Source organism: Chelonia mydas, chromosome 1 (genome assembly GCF_015237465.2).
Source record: "Chelonia mydas isolate rCheMyd1 chromosome 1, rCheMyd1.pri.v2, whole genome shotgun sequence".
NCBI classification, from domain to species: Eukaryota; Metazoa; Chordata; order Testudines; family Cheloniidae; genus Chelonia; species Chelonia mydas.
Window position 1 is genome coordinate 163,423,159 of NC_057849.1, and position 26,772 is coordinate 163,449,930.

The 26,772-nt window shown below is 42.0% G+C and overlaps 1 protein-coding gene across 12 annotated transcripts in view; it reads left to right on the forward strand.

The window, feature by feature from the left end:
- TIAM1 (TIAM Rac1 associated GEF 1) overlaps positions 1-9,754 on the forward strand; it is a 248,244-nt gene extending 238,490 nt beyond the window's left edge. For 10 of the 12 annotated variants that reach the window (XM_037905275.2, XM_043538299.1, XM_043538291.1 and 7 more), the window contains 5 exons: positions 216-274; positions 3,600-3,702; positions 4,510-4,597; positions 5,516-5,688; positions 7,540-9,754. In XM_037905275.2, the coding sequence (XP_037761203.1) occupies positions 216-274; positions 3,600-3,702; positions 4,510-4,597; positions 5,516-5,688; positions 7,540-8,024 (908 nt within the window). In that variant the 3' untranslated portion in view covers positions 8,025-9,754. The remainder of the gene's footprint in view (positions 1-215; positions 275-3,599; positions 3,703-4,509; positions 4,598-5,515; positions 5,689-7,539) is intronic. The other 2 variants (XM_043538292.1, XM_043538293.1) reach the window with 2 other exon arrangements.
- Positions 9,755-26,772: the final 17,018 nt, after the last annotated feature.

A 26,772-nucleotide genomic window follows, 5' to 3' on the forward strand; every position in this document is an offset into this window, starting at 1 on the left:
GGGGGGAATAATACAGGAAGAGAGAGTCTTTATACTTATCCTCTTGTTCTTTCCCCTCCTGGCCCCTGATTGAAACAAAGACTTACCAGGAATGTGTGTGATCTTGTCATGATTAATGGTGTGTGTTTGACTTCTGCGTGTGCTTGGGCTTTGCAGGAGGCAAGGGTACAGGGACCATTACTGACTCTGTGGTTTTGTTTTTAATCTTTCTCTAGTGTTCAAAACTGCTGTTGTCCTTGTATATAAAGATGGTTCCAAACAGAAGAAGAAACTTGTAAGTTTTGTTGCTACTTTGACTACATATTTGGGGATCCAAAATGAGCAAGGCCAAGATTTTCAAATTATATTTAGCCACTGTTTAATGGTTTACATGTACAAATATTGATTAGCTAATCTTTTTATGTGGTTGTGCAAGTAGGTTGTAAAGATTTTACAAGCAGGTAGTAACCAGTCAGGAAGTTGCATGTTTAACCTTTCTCCCTTTGCAAATAGGGATTTGACCCGTGTCAGTGCGAAATAGGGTCAATTTTATGAATTTGTTGAGGTGCCAGTTAGATTTTAAAGCTGCAATCAAACAACTAGCTTTGCCAATTTGATAAGCCAATATTGGGATAGAATTTAATTAGGATAACCCCTTCTTATTGAGTCCAGGAAGGGAGCACTAGTTACTACCTTTTTAACAGTAGGCTCTCTTCAGAACAGCACTTACCTTGGACAGAATTTCTCAAATCAGGACAGTTGATGTTCTTGCCTTTATAAACTTGTTGACTGGTTACCAAGAACCACAGACGTACGTATCAGCAGTTCATCAATCCAGAGTAGATTCAACTAATATTCAAGGGCATGTACTGAACACAAAATACACATGCAATCAATTGTCATAAAACAGTATTGAGGTCAAGCAGTTATACCAGAAAACAAACAGTACAAATATCCAAAGTGGTTTTTTTTGTTTTTTTTTTAATTGCATTCACTTATAATCCTCCATTATCCGTTCTTTATCTCTAATACACTTGAAGTAGTTCCCCAAGGAACAGAGTTGCACTTTGCCTTAAGGCAATCTTAGAAATGTGGTCCCTGCTGTTTTTAATGTTTGATATGAAATGGACTAGTTTAAAATACTAGAAATAATTGCTTAAAGGTATAGTTTAAAACTCTCTCTAGGCCAAAGTACTTGCCCTAAACCAGGGGTCTCAAACTCAGATGACCACGAGGGCCACATGAGGACTAGTGCATTGGCCCGAGGGCTGCATCACTGACACCCCCTTGCCCCCACTCCACCCCTTCCATGAGGCCCCTTCCTTGCCCCCATTCCAACCCCTTCCCCAATAGTTACATTAAAACAATTTTATCTTCAAAATGAACAAAACTTCTGGAAACCATTATCCTTATGAAGGGAATACTTGCTGTGCAGCATAATCCAAGAATAGCTATTCTAGAAATGTGAATGGTCTTTTTGGGATGGGAGCAGTAAAAATCATCAATTCTGTAACTAATCTAGATAGGCTAATAACCTGCTGCACCATGCAGCTATCTCGTATGTTTAAAATACTTTGCAAGTACAGTGTACGTGTATAACTTACATAGTGCCATAGGTGTATTTGGTTCTGCCTCCTGACTGGTTTTTTTAATGTTTGTGCTGCACGTTAATAAAAGTAACAACAACAAAATGCCATTATTGCCTTATTAAAGTGTCCGTAATAGTGACAAGGCCAGACATGCCTATGACACTAGTGCTGTGAAAGCTTATAAATATGCAGTGTGATCCTTTTTGATTAAATGTGGGGGGAGGTGGGCATCATACAGCTCTAAAATAGCAATGGCCCTGGTAATGTGTGAGAAGGTGGTTAAATAAAAGATGCTTATGGGGTATGATTGTAGTTGGATATCTGATGTTCATTCAGGAGTAACTTCTCTATGGCGTGATACTAACTAAAAACTCGAAGGGCATAAACATGGTACTGTATACATGTCTCAGTGTTCATAGCTAAAGGCGGAGAGAGAAATTCCATCCCTATGTCATTGAGACTCTTGCGTAGTAAGGACTGACAATAGTTCTCATTTAAACATCGCATTTCTTATTCTTGGAGTGATAAGATTCTTTAGCTAACATGTCTAAAATATGGATTGTTGGCTGCCGACTCTGCACAAAGAGGCAGGGTGACCAGTGTGCATCTTGTAACCCAGTTCTGTATCCTTGCTAGGATAGAGGGTTTCCTTGATTAAAGGGCAGAGGGAGCTTTGTGACTAATGTATTCAAGGCATATTTGACCTCTCTAAACTTTACCCCTTCTGAAATCATGCACCATGTTTAATACAATATCTTTCTTCTGTATGGCCTTCATCAGTCATTGTAATGGCTAGTGAATGTAAAACATGGTCTTCAATTCTGGACTTTGGTTTGTGCACACATCACCACCACTGAGTAAATGTTGGTTGTAGGTACAGAGGCCTCAATCTAGCTAAACGTTCAAATGTATCTTATTTGGAATCAGTGGGATTGCATATGCATAACTTTAAGCACTCAGGCCGTAGTGCAGTGTTTTTGGTCCAGTAGCATTGGTTACTAATGCTGATTCCCAACTGTAGACACAATAGTGTAGACACAATGTTGGTGTGAGGCTTTTTTTGAGTGTACAGGAATTTTTGGAAGGAGGATAGAGTGGGCAGGTCTATTTTGTGCAGAATGATGATCTTTGACTTGTACAATGTGCTGTTCCTTGACTCATGGATAGCAATTAAGCAAACTACCTCCAGGTAGAACATGTTACCTGAGGATATTTGAACCCAAAACTATAGGTTCAAATATCCTCAACTTTTTTTAGATGGTTTTAGGAAATAAATTAATGGGGGACACAACACCTCTGAGAAATGATAGGTACACGAGAGTGCTTTTATTTAAAATGTTTTGTTCGAGTCTAAAGCGCACATGTAAAAGAGCAATAGCCTGGGTAACTATATCTGGGGTAGTCTAAAATTTGAGATGGTGTTAAGTGGCCAGCTTTCCTTTTAGCCACTGGGGAATTGGATGTCAGTTGGTTAGCTCGGCAAAAAAATTTTCATTGCACATTTTGACTAATTTTTGTAGAGGTTGCTTAAAACAAAGCCCACAATTTATAGTAACTCCCAATGGGCTAACAATTTTTTAGCCTTAGCAAAAAACGTATAACTTTACTTATTTGCAATGCAACTTCTAGCAAGAAACTTATGGTCATAGACACCCAGATCCAAGGTTAGCTATTTATATTTTTTTATGAATTTATTTTTTATTAACATTGCAGCTGTTTTGTTTGCTTAGGCAAACGTCAAATTATTCCTGACTACATGGTGGTCTTGCTTTCAGGTAATGGTGGGCTGAGTACACAAAATGGCTGTGGTTATGTCTAGTCCAGCTCTCTTGTAACATTAGCGCTAAGTGCTTTTTTGAGGTGTTGAGAACTGATCATTGTGGCATGATGACAGTTTGTCTATACTTCCTTCCTGTGACCTAATGTTGTTCATGAAACTTCTTCATAGGCATTTCTGTGGTTCCTATCACCAAAAAATACCAGGCCTCTGAATTCCTAGGGTAAACTTTCCTGATTTATTTTTTGATCCAGGGAGGCTCACATAGGGCTTCAATTTACGAAGACTGGGACCCATTCCGTTTTCGTCACATGATTCCCTTAGAAGCTCTGCAGGTTCGTGCACTGGCAAGTGCAGGTAATGTTGAAATGTATTCAGAAGTCTGTTAAAGTGCCCATCTCATTTCTTACTATCCAAAAAATGCTCTTTATGGGAGTTGGGGGGGGGGGGTGTGGTGGTTTATATAACCAATAAATAAATAAATAAATACAAAAAAAAAACACTGACCTTTTGTTTCTCTCCTCTTCTGCCTTCTAGGGGTTGTAAGAAGAGAGAGAGCAAAAAGCTATACTTGAAAATTGTGGGAAAACTCTCCAAGAAGAGAGTTTTGGTTTTCGAAATTAGAATTTTTTTTGTGGAAAATACTTTGTTTCAAATAACACAAACACTCGCTCTGGCCAAAGTCCATGCAACCGCTTTGCTGTTGCTACCAGAGAAAATCCTTAGGACTAGGTGTATATGCTTCGGGGGGGTCTGTTTAGCTCAATAAAGCCTGTGTGGAAGACGATGCAGCCGCAGAACTACATACACTGTGAAGATGATAAATAAGTTCAGACTTAACAAAACTAGGTGTATAATAGTTGTTTCAGGAATTTTAAAAATCTTTAAATTGTGGAGGGTTGTGAAAAGTCTTTGACCTTTAATGGTTTAATCTTTATTGTCAGGTATGTAACTCTGTGTGACCAAGTGTAGGAGTCATAACCAAGTGTCCTTCTGCTAGGATTTGTGATCAACCTGTGTTCTGGGATACCTTTTAAATTTAATAAAACTGTTTCTCATGGTTAGAGAGTACTTCTCAATTCTAGTTGAAATTACAACACGATGTGACCCCATATATAATTAAGTAGTATAACGTGGTGCAAAATGTTCTCCATATCTCTCTAGATGCAGAGACCAATTCTGTGTGTGAGATTGTTCATGTTAAATCTGAGTCCGAAGGCAGACCAGAGAGAACATTCCACCTCTGCTGTAGGTGAGCGTGCTTCCATGTGTTCTGTTGTTGCTCGATTTCTAGATGCTAGTCGTTCTTAAAAGAAAGACAGGCCACATGATGATAGCACAGGAGGCTTACAACTTTTTCTAGCTCTACCAGCGAAGGATTCTCATTAAAGAGAACAAAGCCATATTTAACCAAAACTGAAGCTTTACAGGAATATTAATTTTTTTTCTCTTGCAAATTTGCTCCCAGCGATTGAATTCTGTATGGAAATTTGTTTTTAATGCTGCATGCACTGTAATTGAGCATTTGTCAGAATGCCAGGCAGCTGCTGAAGTGTCCAGTTTGGTCAATGCTTTCCATGCTGGCAAGGCATGACTCCCACTGTTAAGGAGCTTAGTACAAATTACAATGCTATGTTAAAATATTATCTGTAATAAGGGCTAACCCTCACTTCAGAATTTTGTTTACCATTTTTAGTTGTGTGTTTTGTTTTTTGTTTTTTTGAACTGGTAGAAGTCCCTGCTGAGCTGATATTAAAAATAGTTCAACCTGCTGTCTACATGAGAGATGCGTGATTTCTGCTCAGTCTGTCCAATGCAAGCACACAAGATGTGAGATTACATTAGCTACCATAGGTTTGGCAAATAAGTGAGTAGCTGGCATCAGAGAAAAAGGAAGAAGAGAGAGGTAGACAGTACTTCCATAATGCAGAATGCTTGTTTCCTTGGACATGGGTTTAAACTTGCACAGATTTAACAATGCAAGATGTACATTATAAACTTTGATTTGAAAACTTTATACTAGAATGACAGGGAAAGACAGGCAGAGCAATTCACATTTTCTTTCAGTACTGGTGTTGATTTATCTTGCTCTGTCACATACTTGCAGGAATTATGTATCTCTTGTGAGCTTGTGCCCTAACTTTTTTTTGTTTGTTTTTCCTGTTTTCAGTTCCCCAGACCACAGAAAGGATTTTCTGAAGGCTGTGCACTCCATTCTACGCGATAAGCACAGAAGGCAGCTTCTTAAAACTGAAAGTCTGCCCTCATCCCAACAATATGTTCCTTTTGGAGGGAAAAGACTGTGTGCTCTAAAAGGTGCAAGGCCAGCAATGAACAGGGCAGGTACTGTAGGGATGCAGACTTTCAAGATCCCACTGACCCCAGCACTACTGTAGGTCGCATCAGAGTTGTAATATTTATTACCCATAGATGAGGGTTAGTGTTGCATCTGACCTGCCTTCACATCCCTATGAGAGCCTTAACAAGTACCACTCTTCACTTAAGGTTCAACATCTGAGCAATGATCCTTCTGGTATAGGAGACCCAAATGGGACTCCTATCAGTTTCAATCAACTGTATGTTTTAATCTGCCAATTGGGTTGCAGTTGAATAAAGCTTTGTAGCAAAAATATGTACAGGATTTCTACAGATGACCAGTAGTGGTTTAAAACAAAACCAGCTCCCAAAGTGTCTTTAGCTCATCTCAAATCTTCAGCAGGGTTTGAAATGACTTCTGCTTCATGTGTTCTCCATTTCTCCTTTTTCACCTCTATCGGCAGTGGGCATTTGTTTATCCTCATCAGATCTCAGAGGTGCACTTGATTAGTCTGTCTTAAAATGTGGACTTCATTTTCAGTTGACTTCTGGCAAAACACAAACTGCTTTTCCCTGATTGATTTTTTTTTTTTTTTTTTTTAAGAGTTTGGCAAACACTAATCGAAGGAGGGAAGAAACTTGCTTCTAAATAGACTTTTTCTGCTCATTAGATCCAGTAATCCAGATAACCAGGCTTTCTGTTCCTCCTCTGTAACAAGCAAGCCACACCAATAACATTCACAGTGTGGCTTCTCACAGAGGCTAGGGAAGGATTTCACACATTTTAAGATTCAAAGGCAGCCCAAAAGGTATCTAATTTGTACCACAGTGCTTCAATCATCCCATGAGGCTCCATATGCTCGAAATGTCAATCTTCTTTTAGGTGGATTTGTCTAGTCATTCACATGGTGGATGCGTGGGGGTAACCCCCCTCTACCCCTTCTCCCAGGCCTAGCTGGGCCCTTACTTGTAAATTTTTTTAACCCTAAATGCTCAGCTGATTTACTTGTGTTTTCAGACTCAGGATAATGATTCTTTTTCCAAAGATGAATGCATTTAATAGATGTGTACTGAAGGTGCCGTCAGTGAGGGGACAAACGACAATCTCTGAATCTCAGCAGCCTCCAGTGGAGCTATTGTGTGCACATAACACTGAAGTTTCTGCAGATCCTTAAGCAGGAGAATTCATCCTTTGCTTTGTCTGACAAGCCTCGTATAAAGATATTTCAACATGGAAGATGCCAGAATGCTATCTGAACCAGTCACAAAACTAGCAGACAGGTCTGATGCTGAAGATGGAACTTCTGAAAGCAAGAGTGTTATCCTAGAAAATAGCCCAGCAACAATGGAGCACTTGCACCTACATAACGAGTAGGCAGCAACTCCAGTGTCTCCCAGCTCCATCTCACTGCTTGGAACGATTCTGCATCGTTCCTGTGGAGGCACCACAATATTTCCTGGTCAGTTTTGGGACAAGCTGGGTTATTGCAGTCTGTTAGCAGCGGGGCACAGCTGGTGAGAAGCTTAGCTCTACTCACGCTTTCTCATGCTGGCTGCCTGCCTGCCACCTACTGAGGAGGAACAGTAATTGTGGCCCATTATCTCAATTTGTGGATCTAAGAAGCAGAAACTTTTTACAGCTGGCAAAAAAAAAAAAAAAAAAAAAAAAACCAAAAAACCCCCACCTCTTTCCATGAGAAACTCAGTAAAGCATAACTTATGCATGCGTATTGATAGCGAGGAGTAGGTCGTGCTGGGAAATTCTGATAGCTGGTGCCAAGGGATGTTAGGAAAGGGCAGTTGAAAGACTAGTTTTTAGAGAGACATTTTCATCTTGTGTAAAGCGTGTGGGATTTTATCTTTTGTGTGTGTGTGCAGTGTCCGCCCCAAGCAAGTCTCTTGGGAGGAGGAGGCGGCGGCTGGCCCGAAACAGGTTTACCATTGACTCGGATGCTGTCTTCGAAAGCAGCCCTGAAAAAGAGTCCCAGCAGTCCACAGCCAGTGGGGACACTGACCGCTGGGTAGAGGAACAGTTTGACCTTGCTCAGTACGAGGAGCAGGAGGACATCAAAGAAACTGACATCCTCAGCGATGACGATGAGTACTGTGAGTCTACGAAAGGTATCACGGTTGACAGAGAACTTCAGGAGCAGTTGCAGGCTGCTTCCATCACAAGCAGCCAGTCCCATCTGGCAGAGAGAGCACGGCATGCAATGAGCACGCATGCTGCCAGACTGACTCAGTTGAAAAAGCAAGCTGCACTGTCTGGGATCAATGGCGGGGTGGAAAGTAATAGTGAAGAAGTCATCTGGGTTAGGCGTGAAGACTTTGTACCTAGCAGAAAACTGAACACTGAGCTCTAAACCTGTCACTTTCTCATTAGCTGGTATGTGTAGATCTACCCCGCTCCCTCCCCCCAATAAATGCTGTGGAGCATGATCCCTTAGCTTGCACACACAGTTTTGGCAGCTGAATTGCTCTGAAGCTGTGCAGACACATTTTAGGAACTTTACAAGGGGGGACGGGGAGTGTAAAATTTGAAATAAGCTGGAGTCCTATCTGTATATTACTAAGGGCTTTTAAACTTTTATTTATTCTAAAATGGGATACATAATATCACTGGAGAACAAGTTACTGTTGGCATCTTGCATATGTGCAACTTAAGTGATAGCACAATGAACAAAGAGGCTTTTGTATCTGTGAAATGTCAATCAGAGGCTCATCTCCTTAATGAGGAAACTGCCTTTCTAATCTGTACAGCTGCAGTGTTCTTAATCTTTTCCCTCTTAAGACTATACATGTATTTTAGGAGTGTGTGAGGAAAGGTTTGGGATTTATGTTGTGCTGCGTTCTCTTGGTGTGTCTGGTCTAACTTATTTTCAGTGCTGGAAGCTCTAGCTTTACGTAAAATTTGATAAAGTTGCCAAACTCTTGAAAGAGATCCAAATTTAACACTTGACCTTTTTTTTGTACTTTTTATCTGAGATGCAGAGGCACAAATGGATAAGAATGTTAGTGTTACTTAGGATATGAGGCTAGCCTTTTTGCAGAGGGTGCAGTAGGCTAGTTTTTATATTATATTAAAATATCAACTGGAAAGCCCTGCTTAGGGATAACTGGAATTCAGTTATGTTACAAATAATGTGACTGAATTACAAAGAGGGCTAAATTAATCCATGACTTCAGTGGAGTCCTATCAGGGATGAATTTGGTCCATTATGACTGACAACTTTTGGGTGGGGGTGAAAATTTATGGCCAAAAAACTGACCTCATCCAACTCTTAGTGCGGATGAAACTAGTGTATATATAAATTCCTTTGTAAAGGCTTTTTCCACGGCAATACACTATGAACAAAGTTCTAAGTAAGCAAACCTCTCAAACCTTTTTATTTAAGTATCTAAAACAGGGTAAAAAATCTAGTGTTTTTTAAGTAGACTTCCAAATATAAAAGAGAAAATATAGCACTTTTAATTTTTTTAGATTTATATAGCTTTCCCATTTTCACTTTCCACATACAAAGAAAATTTCGTTATCTTCCTCTTTTGTATCTATTGATGTTTGACACATTAGTGGATACTTTGAAACCTGGCATTTTATAAATAGCTTTAGGACTATATTTTATAAGATCAGCTGTGACTATATTTTGAAACAACAAATTGTTCCCCAGAAACATCAACTGTCTTGTGTCCCAGCCAGCATTTGCCCCCTCTTCCCGCCCCAAAAGCTGATACAAGAAAACTTTCAAAAGACTGTCTTCTGACTTTTCTTTTCCTAAAAGCTTTAGAAAGATTTCTATACCCTTTTATCATCACTTCATTGTTCTATATCATCTAAAGTCCATTGTGTCCCAATTTAGTAGAAAAGCAGAGGTTTTAGCTGTCCTACTGGAATTCAGTCAGTTGTGAAAGACTGGAAAGTCTGGTGCTTGGGAGGGTGCCATTGTTCTTGTACATAATGTCATGACATGTCTCTGTCAAAGGTTCTTGTATATTTCTTTTATAAGCTGAAAGAAGGTCTATTTTTATGTTTTTAGGTCTATGAATGGAACGTTGTAAATGCCTGTCAAACAATAAAATACTGAAAACACCTGAATAGTGTGGTGGTGGTGGTGATGGGTGGGGTGTGACTGCACCAAGCACATCCCTTTCACTTCTGCCTTGATCAAAAAGAGCAAGCTGTAACCAAAACCCAATAAATGGATTTTAGCTGTTAAAGACGGCTTAATACTACTCCAGCAACCTGTAATGGTTTGGCTTGGCAAGCAAAATTATTTTAACAAATTTTATTTAAATTTTCAGTTGTGGGAACTTATGGGGGAGGGGAGTTGCACAACAATTATTTAAGATTCAAAGTTAAACATATTGTCAAAATACACAAAGTACTAGCCTTACATCACACTCTAAGTTCTCAAGCAGCACTCACTGTCTAGCTATAAACTTCAATTGTTGAAAAAATATCAGCATGACACTAAACCTCAATTTCCCTGTGCACATCAAGTTTGATGGAGGATATACTATACTGGGCTTGGATGTTTATTTCCAACTTTGCTCCTTACAAAGGTGTATGTGCTCAATTTATGAGGATCTTGGTTCAATTTCACAAACAGTTTCTTTTTGTATAAAGAAAGGGTTAGTTGGTTTTAGATAAGGAGGACTTGTGGCACCTTAGAGACTAACCAATTTATTTGAGCATAAGCTTTCGTGAGCTACAGCTTACTTCATCGAATGCATACTGTGGTATCCATCCGATGAAGTAAGCTGTAGCTCACGAAAGCTTACGCTCAAATAAATTGGTTAGTCTCTAAGGTGCCACAAGTCCTCCTTTTCTTTTTGCGAATACAGACTAACACAGCTGCTACTCTGAAACCTTGGTTTTAGATGATGATTTGGACAACAGCTCCTTTCCACAGCCCACACTGAGGTGAAATTCACCCTGTGCAGACATGACCAGCACAAAGCTTGTGCATATGTACACCCCACTTAAGCCCAATTGATGGGTTAGTACAGTGGTAAATTAGAACAAAGAGGAAAAACATTTCCTGTTATTAATTTGGCTTTAGCAGGAATTTCCTTCGTTCTTTTGACTAGTTAACTTCCCCTAAATTGGATCTACTTCTGATCAAATGTATGTGTTCAAAACATTTCACATTAGTTGATTTCACAGTTGTCGTACTATTTGACCCAACTGTGTCATCTAGTTTGATGCTGTTTTCTCCACTCATGTTTGGTAGACCAGATTATACCTTTTTAAACAATAAACCACATTGCCTGTGCAAGATAATCAATTACAGAGCTTGAAATAATGCAAGCAGGTAGATATGTTTCACCATAAAAGCGCATACGTGCCTCTAGCTTAATCTTTAAAACTTGCAGTAGTGTTCTGGGTAAGGATAAGTGTAGCTACCCCCCCCCCCCCCCCCCAGAATTCTAATATGACCCAGGAATGGGGTGATGCTCTTAGAGAAGGAAGTATGCTGTCAGGATCAAACACCAGTCCTTAGCTTGCCACATTATGCACAGCAGGAGGTAACTTCTATACTCTGCCAGTGAGTGACCTCACAAGTGGAGTGCAAAGGGCAGAGATGGCAGCTGTGATGTTTAAATTCACCAAGCATGTTTTGAAACTAGAAACACTTGCCACTTGTGCAGGAGCTGAGCTGAGCTCATTCTGTGCCTCGATCACCCCTGCTATGTTCAAAGGACCATGCTCTCTTGAACAGTTAAGGTATCTTAACCAGGGGGGAGGGATAGCTCAGAGGTTTGAGCATTGGCCGACTAAACCCAGGGTTGTGAGTTCAAGCCTTGAGGGGGCCATTGAGGGATCTGGGGTAAAGTTGGGGATTGGTCCTGCTTTGAGCAGGGGGTTGGACTAGATGACCTCCTGAGGTCCCTTCCAACCTGATATTCTATGATGATTATATATATGATTTATCTCCATACACATTTCTTCCCTTGTCTAGATATAAAGTTGTTTCTGCTTTAATCAGCTGGGTGAAAGACCAGCCTACATCTTAGTACTGCCTTCAGTGCCCTTCAAACAGTGTTGGGATATATTTGCTGGATAAAGTAAACTCCACAGCTGAAATCAGCCTTCTCCCCCCATAACATAGGAGCCCCTTCCTCCAACCGCCACATGAGCCTCTACGCCAGGGGTCAGCAATCTATGGCGCCCGTGCCAAAGATCGCATGCTGCTGCCCGCTGGGTCCCAGCCACCAGCCCTGCTCAGCCTGCTGCTGAACCCAGGCCAGCAGCAGGCTGAGTGGCTGGGACTCCGGCAGGCAGCAGCATGCCATCAAAAATCCTGCCTGCCCCAGCCAGCTCTTCTCTGCACCACCAACCCCCCCACCCGGGGGCAGGGTGAAGAAGCTTGGTCCTGTCGGCAGCTGCAGGGCAGGCAAGGTCCCCCAGCGAGCTGGGTTCCTGCCCCTCCTGCTCTCCCTCCCTGCCACCCATCAGCTGATGGCCCTTGCGAGGGGGAGAAGCGGAGACACCACAGCACACTCACTGCTTCGGGGAGGAGGCGGAAACTGGGGAAGAGGGGTGGAATCAGGACATATCCCCTTCAGCCCACGGTGAGCTGCTCTGGGCAGGGAGCGCCCCCTGCACTGCCCCACAACCCCAGCCCTGACTCCTGCCCCAATGAAACTTTCAAAAACTACTGTATCCTGAGACAGAGTAAATTTTCAGGCCAGTTAGTTTGGTGAAATTATAAAAGTCTGAAAAGGGGTTATAACAGGAAGCATCAGGCAACCTTACTATAGGGGTTTTTACCACTTCTGATAAAGTGTGTGTCTGTCCAGATGTTTGGAAATGGACTAGCCTATTCTCTCTTTTAGGGAAGACTACATCTGAGAAATGACGTTTCTGAACTTGGTTGGTCTCCTTTTCACCAAAGATGTTTCATGAATAATACCCAGCAGCTCTATGGCACACTCAGGCCAGGTCAACACTACAAACTTGTAGGCGTAGTGATATTAGTTAGGGATGAGGAGGGTTTTTTTGGTGACATTTCCATGTTGGCAAAAGCCCTAATGTAGTCAAAGTGTTTTTGCTGCAATAGCTTATTTCGCTCAGGGAACCAGTATAAACTGTATTGCCAAAAAGCACTCTTTTGCTGGTATAAACTGCAACTACACAAGGAGGGTCTGTTATAACTACACCAGCAAATCTTTTCTAGTGTAGACCAGGCTTAAGTCACAGCTTGCATAACGTTTTACACATAATGAAATCTTACAGCAGCCCTGAGAAGACTGAGATGGAGAGGTTAAGTAGCATGCCCAAGCTCATGCAGCAAGTCTATGGTAGACTGGGATGAGAATTCAACTCTTACAAAAGACTCCTATTTTGTTTCTGGCAGTAGACCATGCTTCCTCCTTATTAATGTAATGGAGGTAATTAACTGCAGCATGAAGCCAATTTTTGTGGCAGAATAACAAACAGAGCAGGAGAAAAGTCTCCCTACCAATCCTAGTATGGTTTGTCCCTTTACATATAGCTTGGAATATGAAGGAAATTTGTTTTCTCTTATAAACTTAATGACATTTCAGGAGAAGGGAATGATTCACAGGATAATTGAAACCAATTAAATACCTTTCACTTGACCTGCAAAATAAATCATCTTGTTTTTGCAGCTGTTTACCTCCAACTCACAGGTGTTTGAGTGGCTATAGGCAGTTGCATGGAGATCTCACCCACAGCGAGACCGGCTGAAATAAGTTTTTCTTTTTGAAACAATAGCTGAGGAAACCATTCTTCCATCAATGAAATACAGAAAGTGTTCGCTGCTCCTTAGTGTACAGTGGAAAAATTCATAACTTTATGTAATGTAACAACAAACAGTCATCAAATGAATAGGTAAATAAGAGGAGGAAGCACAGGGATAATGTTCCCACAGTAAACTATGTCTATTTTACCTGGGCTCCAGGCTTACCCCGCACACTAAAGGGCAGAAAAATATGAGGATTTGACAGACACATTTGAAAGCGGGGATACAAGCCATGCTAGGCTGTATCAGAAAGGCAGCAAATAGAAATGCATATAAGGGAAGTCAGCAGCATAATCTTTTGCCCTTCTCTAAAAAAGTTAAAATATTTTCTAACATGGTACAAACATGTTCAACACAATTATTCCTTTAGTGTAGACAAGGACAGCAATGATTAAAAACACCCTAACTGATCCTGGTTAACACTAGGAATCTTCCCAATATATTGTAAAACACTGCTTGTGTCCCTGTCAGCACTAGTCATTTTTAACATCATGTTAGTTAACATTTTCCCAAAGTGAGATTGCCCCCCCGCCACCCGCTCCCCATAGATAAAGGCAAGGCGGAACTCTGATTATTAACTCTAGTTATTAACCCCCTCCTTCCTCTAAACATTAGGTAGGATGTTCAAGCTCAGAATTGTATCAGAAATTCAGACTTTTTTTTTCAATGAGGCAAATGACAGAAAAATCCTACAGACAAGGGCCTATAGCATAAGGTGAACAGAGGGATACTAATTCAACTCATCTGTTTCTGAAGAAGTGCAAAAACTAAAAATGTAACCAAGCTTTGAAAAAAGAAGTTCAAACCCATCAATTCTACATCCCACAACTTAGAGGTTTTTAAGGTCAGGCTTGACAAAGCCCTGGCTGGAATGATTTAGTTGGGGATTGGTCCTGCTTTGAGCAGGGGGTTGGACTAGATGACCTCCTGAGGTCCCTTCCAACCCTGATATGCTATGATTCTGTAAACATAGAGTTATATCAGTGCACCCAAAAGTTGTACATCAAGTACAGTGGCCAAAATTTTCAACCGTGCCCACCGTATCTGGGTGTGTCAAATTTCGGGTGTCCAACCTCAGATGTCTCAGTCTGATTTTCAGAAGTGCTGAGGACACACAACTCCTGATGAAGTCAATGGAGGGTTTTGACCTCAGCACCTCTGAAGAAAACCAGATCTCTAGCCATTTTAATCTTGACACTGAAAATTAGAGGGACAAACTTTTGAACATGCTGATGTAAGTACCAACTGTGAGACAAACGAGACCATTATTTTTGTATTTCAAGACAAATTCTATGACAGCAAACCTTTTCCTAAAGATGACAAAATGCTTGAAGGGAAGGCAATGGGAAAAGTAACTGGAGATTAAACACTGTCAGGGGAAATTGTGTGAGAAAGGTATATGGCTGGTGGCTACTTTGGCAAATCTCTATGTTAATCCAGAGTCAGGACAAGAGAAGGTACATGAATGAACTGCATCAAAATGGGACATACTGGATGTAACAGTCAGTGCTTTGCCTGTTCACTCCAATAAAAATGGTATCTCTTTTAGCAAGTATAACCTTTACTTTCATGTAGGGGTTAGTGCTAGCTGAGGAATACTGAAACATTCTAGTTGAAGAGAGGTTGGGGTGTCAGTGCAGTAGTATGGTCAGGGACTCAGAGAAGCATACGGGTAGAAACCTGAAGAAAGGAGGAGAAGAATGCTCCAAGAGAATACAAAAGGTGTGAAAAAAGGGTTTGTGTGGGTGCTAGCACTGTGTGTATTTCAGTACACTTGATCTGATATTTGTGGCAAAACTCCTCCATCCCACCCACGTCTGTGGCATGTCAGCACCCAGACCTGCAACAACTTCCAATTTCTGTAGTATCATGTAGTAAAAATTAAAAGCTTCTGCGACCCAACCATGTATGTGTGTGGAGCAGCATTAGAATGGAAACTCACCTGGAATCAGAGACAGTATTTTCTCCTGCAGATAGACACACTTCTAACCATACACATTAAATTAGCTTGTGGTCCTCTCTACCCTGCCCTCTACTTGGTACCCAATGGAATGTGCATTACATTGTAAGTGTCTGTCTGTTTTCAATGGTCTTGCCTTCTGGAGGTTGAAGGCTTGAAGATATAAGCACCAGTACAACTGAGTTAAGAGGGTCTTCTTTAGTCCAACTGCTAAAGTTGTGCTAAAGCTGAGGTTATGATTTTGATTCCCTGCACTGCATCTGTGCAATTAGCTGATGATCCATATACAGCAATGTGTTGCTATAATAGCTAACTACGCTATTCAGAGGGGAAAATTGTTCAGAATGAAATAGGTGTCTTGAGGAAATAAGAAATTATTAGAAACTGCATATGAAAATTAAAGAGCAAGAAGGCCTGAAATTAATTAATCTTAATGCTGTAAGAACCCGAGCAAAGCCAGAAACTGAGAATCAAAACGCTGCAGAAATATCTGAACAGAATATTAAACATGGACTAAATTGTATCTGAAAGGAGAGGTGGGCGCAAGTAGAAAACTGTTTGTGGGGTTGAAGTGTGGAGGGGAAAACAAAACATTCCTCAATGCTGAGAGTTCAATATGCAGATCTATAATTTGTAATTTAGATTTATCTCTAAATGAAAGGCATACACAACCCTGGATTGAAAATAAAACACCCAGATACCACTCTATACTGGAATTTAGTCTGTTTCCCCAGATCTGGACAAGGGCTACACTCAGCTCCAGTCCATCAGTTTCACTCTCCTGCTTCTCAGGACTCTGACAGCTAGTCCTTACAGGAAGTGTTCATGTTGCACTTCATACAAAAAGCCTTCAGAGTCTTTCAAGGCCAGATTTACCACTGTGCTATCCATCAGTATACCACTGAAATCAAAGTATAAAACTGAAGTAACACAGTGGGGAAGCAGACACTCAAACCATTTTAAAAATGCAGCCCATATGTACATTCCACAGCAATCTCTCTCAGCCTAATAGGGGGAAAAGATCTATCTTATTTCTCTAGTCATGTTGAAAGCTTTGCAACTCTTGCCAATGTAGCTTAGCAAGTATGTGATACAGTAAGCCAACTTCGTTTGTTCCCAAGAATGAACGTGCTATCACTCACATGTTCTTTAGACCAGCGCTTGGTTTTCTATGGCACATCATGCCTGAGGTACTCAAAGCATTTTGTAACAACAGCTCATGAGTTAGAAAGTGGCAGTTCCGTAACTGTGCAGGTGACTGTGGTACGTGAAATAGCTCATATGTGCAGTCTTGGATGCTAGAGCCTGTTTTATTGATACTGATATTGACTTCTGGACATGACAACTACATTATTCTTTTATACTTCTTTGGAGTGCTCATGGGCTCTCTCTAATCTCTGTCAAGGTGGTAGTTAGAAACAGAAGGTATTTCATTTTATTAACTACTCTCTTCAAAAGCCCCTTCCCTCAGACCCAGTAGTCCGCTGCAACATCAGCCTCACCTTTGAGCCCAAGTCCCATTGTGGGACTTAAACACTTGACCTTCTGATGTAAGAAGTATCAGTGCAAGCAAACAGAATAACCGGCTAAAAGAAACAGTGGATTCAGCAGCTACTTATCTATTCAAGGGAATACTAGCAAGTAAAGAGGCAATTCTGTAGACCAGGGGCGGGCAAACTTTTTGGCCTGAGGGCCGCATCGGGTTTCCGAAATTGTATGCAGGGCTGGTTAGGGGAGGCTGTGCTGCCCCAAACAGCCAGGCATGGCCCAGCCCCCACCCCATATCTGACGACAACCCCTCACCCACGCCCCCTGACAGCCCTCCCAGGACTCCTGCCCCATCCAATCCCCCCTGTTCCCTGACAGCCCCTTCAGGACTCCTGCCCCATCCACACAGTCCCTGGAACCCTGACTGCCCCCTGCCACCCCATCCAACCCCTCCTCTCATTCCTGACTGCCCCACCCGGGATCCCTGCCCCATCCAACAACCCCTTCTCCCTGTCCCCTGACCGCTCCCGGAACCCCTGCCCCGACTGCCCCCCGCCGCCCCATCCAATCCCCCACCTCCTTCCTGACTGCCTCCCCAACGCCTGCCCCCATTCAACCCCCCTGTTTCCCGCCCTCTGACTACCCCACCCCTATCCACACCCCCGCTCCTGAACTCCCCTGCCCTCTATCCAACCCCCCCCCGCCCTCCCCCGCTCCCTGCCCCCTTACCACGCTGCCTGGAGCACTGGTGGCTGGTGGCACTACAGCCGCACCGCCCAGAGCACCAGGACAGGCAGCTGCGGCTCTGCAACCCTCCTGCCCAGAGCATTGCACCAGCTGCGCAGTGAGCTGAGGCTGCGGGGGAGGGGCTGGGGGCTAGCCTCCTGGGCCAGGAGCTCAGGGGCTGGGCAGGAGGGTCCTGTGGCCCACGGGCCGTAGTTTGCCCACCTCTGCTGTAGACACAGCAATGTATGGAGATGGTAGATGACCCAACTGGTGCTTTCCAGCTCTAAGATCTCTGAATTTATCACTAATGCTAATTGTCTCCTACCTCACGACTAGTAACCATTCATCATATAAGGATAAGCAGTCATTTGAGATACCAGAAGATTTGGCTGGATAGCTGGGCAAAAACTAGCAATACAGCTGCTGTCTTGTTCTGACTAAGTTGTGGGAAAGGCTATTGGTGGGGAAATTGCCGAAGTATATTTATTTATATACTGCAAAAGTTTTAAAATAATGCTCAGATTAGATGTTCCATATCCAACTTGAATTAAATATGTGTTTCATACTTTGCCCACTTTGCTCTTGGCTCTGATATTGGATTATTGTAACTCTAACCCTTCCGCCAGGTGGAGTCAACAGCAACAAAGGCCGGGTTCAATGTCCAGGGATTTCTCTTAACAACAGAAAATTGAGCCGGTTTGAGGCCCCACCCAGTAATCTTGGAATACTAAACACTACCCTTGGGTGCCACTGAGAGGCAATACTTGTCTCACAAGCACTGAGTCCATGTACAATAAAACAAAACTTGTATTAAAAGGGAAAATGAACCCAACATTAATTTGGGAAAACACCACAACCATCATTCAGAAGCACGTGACCACAGGCAAACACCCACGCCACAATGTGTTGAGCAGCGTCCTTTGCCTCAGTTTTTTGACTTAGGCTGGGGAAGTCCGCCAAACGAATGACACTTACACACCGCTCCCCTCTCCCTCCACGCTCCCCACTCGCAGCTGGCGGTCCGGGGTTGGCAAGGACCCAGAGTGCAGAGGTGCACTCACAGAAGCGGGGGCTGCCTCCCATTCTGGGGGTGGGGGGTGGGGCACTGAGCAATGCCTCTGCTGCCTCCACCACGGCAACTGCCTCACAGTTGCTGCTATGCCTCTGCTACTGCTGTCCCTCGGCCACCGTGTCCCACGGGCGCTGCTGCCCACCAGCTCTCTGCTGCCACGTCATGTGCTGAGCTTTTGCCACTTACCCCCACTCTGAGTGATTTCAGCAGGCGTGTGGAGCCTCACTGCCAGTGCAGCTGCTGCGTTGGGGACTGGTCCTGCTTTGAGCAGGGGGTTGGACTAGATGACCTCCTGAGGTCCCTTCCCACCCTGATATTCTATGATTCACTGGTCCCACACAAGGTCTAAGGCTTAGTCCTGAGACTTGCTGAGCAGTGAAGACAGCTCTAGGAATCACCAGCTGGAAATAAGGACTCTTAACTGAGTCTAATCAGCTCTGCCATTAAACAGTGGAGAGGGGCAAGTCAAAGGGTGTCTACAGCTCTTTAGGCAGCATACACACCGCGAGGTAGGAGCACCTATCCCCACCAACTCTCATCTTCAGTAGGACTTGGCATTCCTACACCCTGCTTAGCAAGTGAGGTTCAGGTTAGGCTCACCCCCCCAATCCGAACAAGCTAAGTACAGTTCTGTGGCCTTTACTCATACAAACATTTCATTCCCCCCACATTCGACTACTAGAGTGATTTGTAACCATCCCAAATGGATCATTTTGGCAACGCAGCTCCATCTGCTGGGCAGCTAGGCAGAGTATGTTTGCTGATACCTGTCAGCTCTGTGTTCTTGGGGAACCAGGGTGCAGTACCCAGCCTGTCTGACTCACAAAAGACCTCCCCTCCCCCACACAGTCTCTGTTTGAACCAAAACCGATCAGAAGAAAGACTTACAAAAAGCAATGAAAAGGCAGTGGGAAACACACCTCAACCCCTCCGGACAAGGGTGACAGGATTAAAGCAACTCCCCTAGCCTCATTTGCATCAAAGATGGGACAGGGAGGCATCTCCATTAGCATACACAATGGAGAACAGAGATTCCAAGGCAAGAACTGCACTGAACTCTGGGACCAGAAAAGGAGGGAAGCACTGCTCTCTGCTCCAGATGTTAACGAACCCACACCTGCAGTAGTTATCAGACCAATTATAGTAATAAATCCTTTATTGGTATCCAAAATACTGAAGCTGCCTAATTGCATTGTGACCTCCCTCGAAGGAACACCGCCCATAGCCAGAAATGATCATTTCCTATTGTTTAGTCTGAACTTTGGTATACTCCCTTGAGCCGTCAGTTTACACATAAACAAATCTAGTGTTCTCCCTTGAACCATTGTTCTTTCCCTACAAAAACCCCTACCTATGCTCAAATAAGTGCTCTGATGCCTGGATCCAAAATCTGAACCAGTTCCATTGGAACTTCATCTTCTCCTGACTGATCGTGCTGGGGGCTCTGCCTGTCTCCAGCACTCCGGACCCTCAGCTACCACCACCACCTGGGAACCCCAATCGATTCAAGCTTTACAGAGTGGTGAGAATGCAGCTCTCTCTCTCTAAGTGTAGCTTTCCAACCCTGACTTGTGTGATCAGGTATAGTTTTCTAAACCTGACTTTCATAATCAAATTTAAGTTAGATTTACTATTAGAACTGTTTTGTTTGTTTGGCTCCCTTGTATGGTTATTACCTGCCAACAAATAACTTTCATGGTTAAGCTGGTTGCTTCCCTCTCTCTTTCTCTGCAGCAACGCTCCTTGTACCTAAGATAAAGATCCCTGCAGCACCCAAAAGTACTGTGGGGTTTGCTCATCAAGTGGGTGACTACCAGAACAATTGTAATCTGAAAGTGGGGATAGGGATGTGCTGAACCTGGGGCATACGAGGGTGGCAGCTTGAAAGTGCTGCTTGACCCAGCCTGCTCAGGTGTACTCTATTCCGGTGCGGTGCCCATGACATATGAGGGTGACAGCATGGAGGTGCTGCTCGACCCAGCCGGCTGAGTCCAGGGACATATAACGGGTCAGCCTGGGAGTGCTGATTAACCCGGTCCTCTCAGACGCGCTCTGTTAATGTGTGTGTGGGTTCATCTGATTCTGGGGTTGGAGGAACGCAGTCCTGGGGAACCTAGGTCCTGCAGGATAGCTCCACTGGGAGGGAACTTGCAGAAGGGAGAAGTAGAGCTCTGCATGAGAACACAAGTGACACAAACAGTACGTTGATAGAATTACAGAACACCCCACTCCCCCCAGAAGAGTAATCCTAATAAATGAGCGTACCACAAAGTAATGGGCAAATCTAGTAACAATGTCTATGGAAACACAGTCTGCTCCTGAAGACTCCCCGCCCCCAATACATCACTAGATGTTGGGGGTGAGCTCATTCAGACCCTGCTTCCATAACATTTCTATGCAAAGATTGATATGGAAGTATTTTATCAGGTGCACAGCCACTGACACACCCACTGAAAAGTAGTGGCTCCAGCGTCTCTACGAGTCCACATACTGCAGGAACGGCATTAGAAAGTCACATGGTGTGCACTACATTCCATATGGAAAGAAAGGTATTTACACAACAATACCGGTGACTGCACTGAGAAAACATTTCTTTTCTACTGCCAGAGGATGTCACTGTTCCCTTAGAAATACATATGCAGAAAGAGCAATGATTTGGTTCCAAATTCCCTCCTTTTTTAAAACAATAGGATTACTACTTTGATGACAATTTAAATATATATTCTATTTGCTTTGTTAGCCAGTCAAACACCATATTCCTTACTGGCAGAGGGCGGTATGCATAGATACAGAAGAACTATCAGTGTGGCATTCCGGAAGGGAAAGGGGGGGTCAAGGGAGGGAGGTATTTGCATTTGACATCATTCAATGAGAAAAAGTAATGTCTAGGGATAGATTCAGATTCAATTCTGTGCAGTGGAGATTAAAACCCTTTAATTAATGGCTAAAGGGGTATTAGAGGGTTCAGCTTCTTCTCCTTTCAGCCACAAGTCACAAAAGGACTGATCCTGCTGGGTTTACTCAGTCCTTGAAACCACTGGACATTTTACTTGAGGATTTTGCTGCTAATATCAGTTAATATTTTTGCTGAGCTTGCTGGAGACTGAAGTAAGAATCCTGCCAGGATTTCAGGAAATGGTGGCACATGAGAGAGACTAATGCATTAAAGATTGTGATGTATTCAGGCCCAGATCTGACAAAGGATTTAGGCATCTAAATACCTTCGAGGATCTTGGCCTCTGATACTCCAGTAATTGGGGCCTGACAAAGAATCTTGGATAGATATTAGAAGGAGCTTACAATCTAAAGGGACAAAACAGAAAAAGGATTGGAGAGAGAAGCTATCGTCATCACTTCCATTTTACAGATTAGAGAGGGACTCAGGGCCACATCTTCAGCTGTTGTATATCAGCATAGCCCCATTGAATTCGGTAGATCTGGCCTAAGTGACTTGTTCCAAGTCAAATAGGAAGCCAGGATCTGAAACCAGAGCTCCTGGTTTCCAGTCCCCAATACCTTAGCCATCCTTCCTCTCTTGCATATTAATATGTTGCACGTGCACAATGCTTTATCACCGATAAACCTCATAGCATTTTACAAAGGTGAATCAGAACTATTTTATCATTTTCTGCTTTTTTTTTTTTAACAGATGATGTAAAGGAGGAATAGATTTTACACCTAAAATCTTGAAAATGCCCCTTAATTAGCTCCACACATTGTGTTACTTTTGAAGTCTCTCTGATGCATTGCATTGTTTTAAAACCATTATTCTACTAAATTATTTACTAATTACTAATCTATGTGCTTTAGCTACTCAAGAAAATTTTTGGTGGGATTCTCATCACTGTGTTAGACTCAAGCTGTGTGATAGCTGCTTGGCTGAGTATGTAAGCCTGGCATTGTTGGAGAAGTTCGCTTTGAGAATTGCTACACAATCCTTAAAAATTAACAGCAATGGGCACATTAGAATACTGTTGAGAGATTTAAAATAAAATGACCTGTACTGGTAATGAAAAAGGGGGAGGGAACTGAGAAGAATACTCTGAATTATTTAAGGGAAAAGACAAGGGCAGCAGAAAAGGAAAATGGTGTTCAAGCTACCTAATGGGTGTCAGGAAAATAAGAAGGTATATCAGGAGCAAAAGTAATAGTGATGAGCGAGTAAAGCCATATGTTATGAGGCAGGGATGATGTTAAGGATAACTCAAAAACGAGACACTGAGCTGTGTTTCTTTGAACTAATAAATAAAGAAATTAGAACTATTCTAAAGTAAGACTTTGGCTTAGTAGCTGTTGATAAAAAGCAGAGAACGAAATACTTTGAAGGTCAGTACTCTGATGAAAATCTCACTTTGAATACTGTGGCCAGTGGTGACAACCTTCATCCCGGAATGATATAGACCAATTGGAGAGGGAAGTGGTTCAGAGAAAAACAACAAAAATTATTAGGAGCTGGAAGTTAAGTTAACAGCTAGGGGTCAGATCCTCAGCTCTGAACTCAATGTAACTATGACAATTCACATCAACTGAGGGTCTGCCCCTAAATAGGAAGTTTCTATAAGCCACAACAACATGGCAAGAGGAAAAACAACAGTCTACAAGCAATTGAAGGATATAAACACCAAGAGGGAAGAATTATGATTTAAGGTGGGACAAGATAGTATAACAGTGAGAAATGGGATGAATAGGAGAAAAGAGATACGTAGTGCAAGTATCGGGAAACACATCCAAACAGGGCGATCCTATTCAATTGTGGGGTAGTTACCTTAAATGAAAGCACCATAACAGGGGGGTGTTTAAACTCCACTGGGCTAGTGCTGAAGAATATACCATATGGAACAATCCTACACTGGGGTGGGTAACTGTCTATGCTCTAATAGGTCTTTTCCATCTTTATTTTTTATGATTGCTGTAGCCCACATTTTCACCATCTATTAATTCAGTTCTGTAGCACAGGGGGATCTGTAATTGTTCTCAAATCAACAATCTACGGGGACCCTGGTCTTCAGTCTCACTTCCACCTGGCTCGTTTTATGAGTGGGCTCTAAAGAGGTAACACGTAAAACCAGCTGGCTAACGGCTCCCTCTCGACAATCCCATCTCTGCTTCTTCTTTTTTTTAAAGTTTAATTTAATTTTAGCATATTGTAAAAGGTCTGATATGACAGCATGCTAATAAATAAGCACATAATATACAATAATGCTATGTAAGGAGTGTACTTGGCATGAATCAAAGAAGCTAAAATATTAAAAGCCGTTAACTAATCTTTGCATCAGAGCACATTGTCAGCGTACAAAGGTTAACCACACATGGAGAAAACGTGACTGATGGGCTGGGGGGTATGAGAAAGAACATGTGTCATTGATACATTAATCCCCAAATTCATGATATGAACTTACAGAGCTACCATAATAAAAATAATATTGTTTTTTCATTTTTGCAGAAAATGGAAATCTGTATGGAACACTGAGAAATCCCACCATCTTCTGCCACTAATCTTAGTGGGAGTTATTTACAGCCTGGATGGGAGAATAGAGCCCTCTTGAGGGAAAAAGATAAATGGACTGAAATCTCTCATTTACTCAATATGGGGCCTGATTTAGCAAAGTACTTAAGAATGTGCTTAACTTTAAGCCCATATGGAAGTGTTTTGCTGAATTAGGGATATAGTAACCTCCTTTTTAGTTGGTCTTTTGAAATCAATGAGAATCAACTAAGAATGAGCAAGGAGCTTACTTGAGGAAGGGCGGAGATGAACCAAATGACTTCCCCGACTGACTACAGAAGGTTCTGTGAAGGCTAACTCAGTGTGCTCCCAGCCTCCATTTGGCTAAGAGCACTCCCTCCTCACAACTCCAGCCCCACTGTCCCAGGGACAAGAGATCAATTTCCTCCTGCAAGCTATCACTTTCATATCCTTGAGACAGTATCACGTGATGTGTGTTTCTGAAAAGTACTGATGTTTGTCCATAACGGGGCAACACTTCTGTGCTAGGTTTATATAATTTAATGTAATTAAGTTAGAGCCTGAGGGCACTGTTTATATTATACAATATAATAGCTGGACGGAAATGTGAGCTACAAGCCAACAATACAATACTGAGCACAGGAGAGCATCTCCAACTCCCAAGAGCTGGCTTGACAAAAACTCCACGCCCCTCTGAGCTTGCTGAATTATTTCAGCATGGAATTGTTGCTACTATTAGGTTAGAGTGTTTCCACATAAGAGTTTGCATGCTGCACAATTATTTCAAAAGCTTCCCCTACAGTATGATGGTAACACTGACAGGCATTGTAGCCTCTGGATTTGAAATGTACTAGGAAGACTGTTGTCACGCTGCAGTGACAGGCCCTAATACAGACATTAACTGTCCAGTTCCCCGTTGCGGCGGTTTCAAAATGCCTTCCTAACAGCCACAATTTGAAAAGTCAATAAAATACAGATGGCTGTTAAATTATAGTTGGGTGACACTTAGGATAACTGTGGTTCAAGGAAATCTTTCCCATTGTAATTTCTTCATTTAGTATGTGAATAAACTGATCCTACTGTGGTGGTGGTGTCACTCAATTCAATTGTCATTGGAGAGGAGACTATTACATTGATAAAATCTCATGAGTCTCTTCAAAGCAATGAGAAAACCTGTGGACTTTCCTCTATTAAAAGAAAAGGTAAAAGTATGCATGACACTCTGTCAATGTCAGACTACATTTTTAAACAAACAACCTCTTTTCTTCAAAGCAATCTGGGTATTCAGAGCTATATGGGGGCTGTCTTTCTATAGAAATAGGGAATTCCTAGTAAAAGTAATTAATTTTACCCTAACCCCAGCTGTTGTCCTTTTTCTCTTTACACAGAAACTTTAGCTGATGTGTAGAAAATACCTACAGCTCAATTCTCTTGCTAGCTCATTTTAAGGCCACGGTGATCTGTCACATAATTGAGGGAGCCTGTGTCTTCAGGGAAAAAGGAACCCGAGTTGGTATTTTGTTCTGACAATTGTCTTTTCATCAGGTGAACACCAGATCCGACATATCTAGGTAAGAGTATGTACTATATTCTTTGAATTTTTCTTGTGCCAGCAAAATTCTGATTTGGTACACATTTGCTTAGCAGAGAAAACAAATGGTTAAAGGCACTATCAAGGCTGTAAGCAGGTGTGGAAGGATTAGATTTTTATTGGTACGCTGTTAAACATTGATTTCACCATACACACGCAAACAGATGAAAAAATATTTCCCTCGATGACAATCGAAATTTGCAGGTAAGCAAAATGAGAAAAATGCTGCTTGAGAACTTATTAAAGTTTGATTTAAGGATATTTACTTTGTATATTTTGATAGATGTTGAAAATTTCTGTTTTAACATTTATAAAGCTTTAACTTTTTGAATTTCAACATCTACTGTCCTTAAATAATTACAGTTTCCCCCATAATTTCCCACAACTGTGAAAATTTAAAGAGATTAAAAAATGGAAAGCAATGCTTAAAAATAGACATCAATATTATCAGTTGATATTATAAAATAAAAAATAAAAACTGAATTCTGTCATGCCTCATTGTAAGGCTTATTAATAACAGCAACAAAGGTGAAAAAAATGCAGAACTTAATGTACGCCTAAAGGTTTTGACTGTTGGGTAAAAGGCCATACAACTGTATTATATATTAAATCAGTGTTTCCCATAGTTTCATATTTCACACTCTTGGGTCTTAATAATCCCATCTATTCTGTCTCAGTATGGTTTCAAAATTGCATCAAGTGCTTATTTAAAAAGATGCAATGTTTCATTTTCCAAAAACTCTTCAGTGGGAGTTGCTGGGTAACTAGCATCTTTGAAACTCAGGCTGTTTACTTAGTTGCCTACCTGTAGTTTTCAGAGCCTAACTTTAGCTACCCCCTCTTTGAAAATACTGGTTTGAAAACATCGTGCTTTTTTTAACAACACACATACATCTTTACTTTACCAAAATAAAATGTTACAACAAAACAATAACCTGTTTTTTCTTACCTTTCTTTTGTTTTACATCTTTGTTTTGATTTGTCTTTCAAAAAGTATAAAAAATTAAGACATATGTGGTACATGTGCACCCACATATAAAA